This window comes from Eimeria mitis, genomic scaffold, assembly GCF_000499745.2.
Source record: "Eimeria mitis Houghton genomic scaffold, Emh_scaff153, whole genome shotgun sequence".
Lineage (NCBI taxonomy): Eukaryota > Apicomplexa > Conoidasida > Eucoccidiorida > Eimeriidae > Eimeria > Eimeria mitis.
In genome coordinates, this window is record NW_013569663.1 from 25,547 (window position 1) to 30,854 (window position 5,308).

The following is a 5,308-nucleotide window of genomic DNA, read 5'->3' on the forward strand; positions in this document are numbered from 1 at the left end:
TGCTTTAAGTCTTTGCCTTCATTGCGGCTCGTCTCTGGTCAGGTAAAGGCCAGAGAACTAGCGTTACAGGCCAACTACCGAAAGAACTGCATTTCAGGCTGAAGAGCCAATGACGCAAAATAAAGACATATTTCTGCTTCATCCAAACGTTGTAGCTTGTTTTAGCTCGCGACGTCCCTTGAATAATATCGAGGGCTCTCCTTGGTAGCGCCGCATTCTCTGTACGGCAGATGCAAGCGGTGAATCCCCCCCACCGGCAGGAAGGCCTGGTGTATATCAATGAGTAGTAAGGGGAACGGAAGTGGGCGGGAGGGGGGGCGCGGGGGAAGGGAAGAAGTCTAAATTAGACGTTGTTTAAAAACCTGTGTCAAGAGCTCAGCCCCTTTCTCCTCCTGAATGGTGGCGGTAGGTCAGGACCTGTTCTTCGTTACCTAGCCTTCGGTTACTTCACTAATGCCTATCACGTTGACATAATGGCAGTGCATGCATCACACCCGGCGGCGATTGCCTTTTCGCTAAGAATATGAAGTATACTTCTGCCCTTTCTAGCCGTCCAAATATGACGGGTGTCGCGATGCGGAGGCAGTGGAGGGATCCTTTGGCTCTCTTGCTCTGTTCCTTAGTCTTCAAAATGCATCCGAAGCCCGGCAGTTGCTGCTGACACTCCCTCTACTAGAAGCGGACGCACAACGACGCCCATAACGTCTAAGCAATGCTACGAGCGGTCTCGAGAAAGCCCAAAGTTCTCAAACCTTGCGACATGGGTTCCGCCGTATGCTTTTGCACAATCTGTCATGGGAACATACTACGGCAGAAATGAGAAAGCTTAGAGAAGGGAAGCTGCCGACGGAGCGCTACATGGTGAAGCATCAGCCCTGTGTGAAACAAAGACCAATAGCCGCAGAAAGCCTCTAACAATGGCTCATACCAGGGTTTTCCCCGGAAGAAGGAAGTCGGTAACCGTCTAGGTGGCAAAGAGAGAAATAAGGGGTGAAGATGTTGAACTGGCTGAAGTTGTACAGTACCTACGCATCAGAGAGGCAAGAAGACACACCTCCACCGCCGTCGCTACGAAGGAAGAAAACGAATTTGGAAATGACCCAAATATCAACACTGTGGATACAGGGGCTTTGAACGCCAGCGCCGAAGAAAAAAGGATAGGATGCGGTATCCGACATCAGACAGCAAATTTGACACCAAGAAAGCCACGGGACGTACCAAGCGGTTATTTGCCTCTTCTGCAATAAGGATTGCCACTGTTCAAGGGTGAAAACGCATGAAAAGGGCAAAGGAACTAAAGAAGCTACACTCCGAACGGCGGCACCAGGGGAGCAAGCAAAACGATCAGGTAGGTCTACTTGGTGCGGGCTGCAAAGTGGACCTTATATCCGAAGCTACGGCAAGGAAGTGCAACCTTTTCCTTTATTTGTTGGCGCAGTATCTGCGACGAAACTTCGCAGATGGCAAACAAGACGAGTGAATCGGCAGAACTATGGGCGTAAAATGGAAGCGTAATTGAGAAGTAGGTCGGACTGCCATGACATGATACTTCTACGTTGGACTAGTCCATTGCGGCATAGTCCTTGGTATGCCTTGGGTTACTCAATGCAGGGTGCATATGCAATCCCGAGATGGCGGCTGCGCAAAGCCATTTTGCCTTGCTCCATCTACCGGATATGCCTACACAGGGTGGGTGCTTAAAGACGTTTTTTTTTTAGAATCATTGCCTGTGCCTGACAGCGTTTCTCATCTCCAATATCGTCCTACGCCTTTCTAACCACTTCCTGGACATTCTTCTACACCCTGGCGGCATCTTCAGCCTACTGAAGGGCTGACTCTCCTGCTTTTTCGGACATGCCTTTCATTCTCTGGCTTCGGAAATTTCACAACGCGTTTTCACACCACCCAAGGATTCTCTGGAGGTTGGTGGACACCTGTATCTTTGTATGTTTCTCGTGCAGCCTTTTGGCCAACTGAGTGTGAGGGTGCCGAAGAAGGCATATTCTCGAACTATTCGCACCAGAAGGAAACGTTTTAATCTCGTCTTCCTGTTGGTTGCTGAAGCGTTGCCCACCAGCAGTGGGCGATGCTGGTCTGAACGGTCTGAGCAATGGCGGCACGGGCAAAAGGGGCACCAACGAGTTCCACCTTTGCACCCAACTCCCCCTCGCACGAGCTCTGAGATGTTTCTGGAAGTTGATTGCAGCATGTCAACGCTCAGAGGGAGCCAGGGAGCCTCACTAGCCTCTGCGTTAACACCGCACACCGGTGAGTGCGCAGAATGAATCCTTCGGGATGATAGCGGGAAAGCCAGCGTGCATTGGTGACTCCTTGAAGCTTATTGGCCAATACTTTAGTTCCATTAGCGTGAATTCGAGTTCTGCGGCTGTGTAGCTCTGTAACTTCTTACAGTGTCTATTATAGTGGGCATTCAAATAATAAGAATAAATCATCACTGATGAAGAACACGTTCAGGTGTGTGCGTTTTTTTCCGGCACGTACTGCATAATAATCGTGGATCACATCGCATATCGTGCATGGTGAAGAGGCGCTATATGTATGCAACGACGAAGCGTGCTGCCCGGTTTTTCTCGCCGGATTTGTTGGAGAGCAGGCGGGGTCGCCACCCTGAGAGACTGCGGGTATGTAATGTAACTGTAAGCTTCCATGCATCCACGCATCTGTGTGTGCCGTTTTGGCCTTCACCCTGCAGAACGGGGGGGAACACTTCAAGGAATCGCGCCAGCCTGAAATGGGGTTGCAGCGCACCTCGCTGTGGCTGGTAATACATGCCAGTCTCACGCGCGCACACAAGGAAGCTTCAACGACGTTTCCTTTGCTGTTTGCTTAACCTCTGAATGTATTTATAGAATGTTTGCATTCGCTTACACGCAACCTACCAAGGCCAGGTGAAGGATCCTCTGCTAACTGTTGGCAAACCATGCTACACTAGTGGTGAAGTTCATGGCAATCCCCCTGGAAGCGTCTTCCATAATATACTCTCCAATTTTAGTGCTTTCTATTGCCTGTTTGGAGGCAGTTAATACATGGAAAACATTTCATTTGCTATTGTCTCTACGGGAATCTGCCCCATCCAGCAAGGATGCAACGATTCCAACATGCGAACACTAGAAACATTGATTTCCAGGTGCTAAGCCAAGCAATACCCATTTCAAACTGCTGAGAAGAATGCATGCTACAAGCTGCCAGGATAGTTCTCTCAGTTGATTAGTATGAAACTTGACTTCCGGAATATCTTGTTGTGGTGGCGATCAGTCGATGACCGTACTGCAATCCGCCGCACGCGTTGGACTCAATACTGGGAGCTCATTGCAAATCTAGACGCCCGCTGCCTAATATATAAACCTTTATACTTTACTGCTTGATTTTTTCATTTATTTCTTTGTCGGCCGCAGTTTTATTATTTCGTAAGGGTGGCGGCACAGTTCCGAGCATGGCTTTCCTCCTGCTCGGGAGTACGAAATTAGTACAGCCTGTTTATTTACTTTTTCGACGTAACTTTGAAAAATTCGTTGCTTAGCTGTCTTCTCACCTGCCAGCTATCTTCAACTGGACCTCCAGGTCTCGATTTCCACCAAGTAGTTCCTACCCTCTAGCCCCACGGTCTCCGGATTGTCACGTTCCTTAGGAACAACAAACGTTGTTCCAAATCGCAAATGCCCAAAGCAAGGCATCAGGGTTTTTTTCTCCTGTCGTGTTGTCGTTACCTCCGGTAAGCAAGGGAGGCAACGCGAGGGCAACACGAGTTGCTGCTGTCTGCAGACAGAGCAAGCCCTCCAGTATGAATTGGTAGCGAGCTTGGATACCTTTGCTTGATGAGGTTCAAAGCCACGTACTTGAGTGTATGCCTGCGGCGGTGTGTACACTCACGTCGGCAGTGAGCATCGCTCAGTTTTTTGGGTTGGAGATCCACATAGAGCCACCTCCACAGAAGCAGCAGCAGCTTGGAGAGCTTGCTGTGACCAGCGACTGCCAATCGGGTTTTCTCACCCCTGCAGAATTCAGAAGGAGATGTTTGGTCGGCCTAGCTTCCCATGGTGCATGCCTCTGTTTGCTGCAGCAACAGCTGCACTAGGAGCTGAAGCTAGAACGCCGGAGACAACCAATGCGCCTTCAAGTTACGCAGCTGCAGTATCAGCTGTCATGCTTCATGATGAAACTCTGCGTCCTGACCTGTTTCCCCCATTGAATGTGGTGGTGGGGCAGCCCTTGGGAGGTTTGGAATCCTCTGTATTTATAGAGGGGCAGAAGCAGCGGCAAATATCTCAGCTTTTGGCCGTCAGTGCTGGTCTGGTGGCGGTTGTTTGTTTAGCAGTGGCATTTTTCGTGCTTCAGTGTGCACGGAAGGCCCTGTTCCCGAGGTTGTTTGGTCCTCTTGGTAGAAGGGCTCTCTCCGATTCAGAATGGGAGGACAAGTGGCTGGAGGAATGCCCTGAATATGATTCAGAAGGACAGGAGGATGAAGGCGATGAAGAGGGAACATGGGATGAAATCCCAGCGGCGGAGACAGGAGAATCTGTGGCTTTGCAGACATTAGAAGCGTTGAGGGACCTCATGACTCTGGGGATGCGAACGATGCCGCATCTAACTTTTCCTGATAGAGGCACTCTGCTTGTCTTGTTATTGACAATCAGCACGCAGGAGTTGGTTTTGTGTGGGGTGTACGCAACTCCCGCGGTGGAGGCGGAGCGGCAGAAGACAGTGGATTTCATTCGGGAGAACGGGCTGAAGGAGTTACAACAACTACATACTACTCGCGAGAAATGTAATGCAAAAGGCAGAGCGAAGAAAATGTTAAGGCTCTTGGAGCGATTTGGAACTTCCCGATCAGTGCCAAACCTTTCGGAGCTGGCTGTGGAAGCAAGCATCTGCGCGTATAGAATTGCGCAGTGTTATAAGGCTCTAGAACAGCTGCAACCTTGGGTAGAAATGGACCTTCCGATCCCCGAAAAGGTAGTCGAGCAAGCCCTCGCAGTGTTTTCGTATACTCGCAAAACGGCAAAAAGCAGGCTCAAGCTAGACCCGGCTGCGAACGCCTGGGTGGTGGATATACAAGGACAGGTTCGTTATCAGGGGCTTCTTGATCCCGGTTACAAAATGAGAAGTTCTAAGTACCGGATGCAATTCAAGGAGGAGATGCAAAAGCTTACGGAACGTTACGCAAAGACCACAAAAGGGCTTTGTCGCAGCATCGAAGAGGCTTTGAGCAATCAGCCGCTGGAACAGCGCATGCAAGAGGAGCGCCACGAGGTGGAGCTGCAACAACAGCAGGGCCTGAAGCCGCTAC

The 5,308-nt window shown here is 50.2% G+C and overlaps 1 protein-coding gene across 1 annotated transcript; it reads left to right on the plus strand.

Annotated features, from left to right (window-relative positions):
- Nucleotides 1-4,032: 4,032 nt before the first annotated feature.
- EMH_0000590 (uncharacterized protein) lies at nucleotides 4,033-5,227 on the plus strand (the record flags this gene model as incomplete). The annotated part of the gene is made up of 2 exons (XM_013495343.1): nucleotides 4,033-5,082; nucleotides 5,219-5,227. 2 exons carry the CDS (start codon nucleotides 4,033-4,035, stop codon nucleotides 5,225-5,227), a joined length of 1,059 nt encoding a protein of 352 aa, XP_013350797.1.
- Between the last annotated feature and the right edge of the window lie 81 nt (nucleotides 5,228-5,308).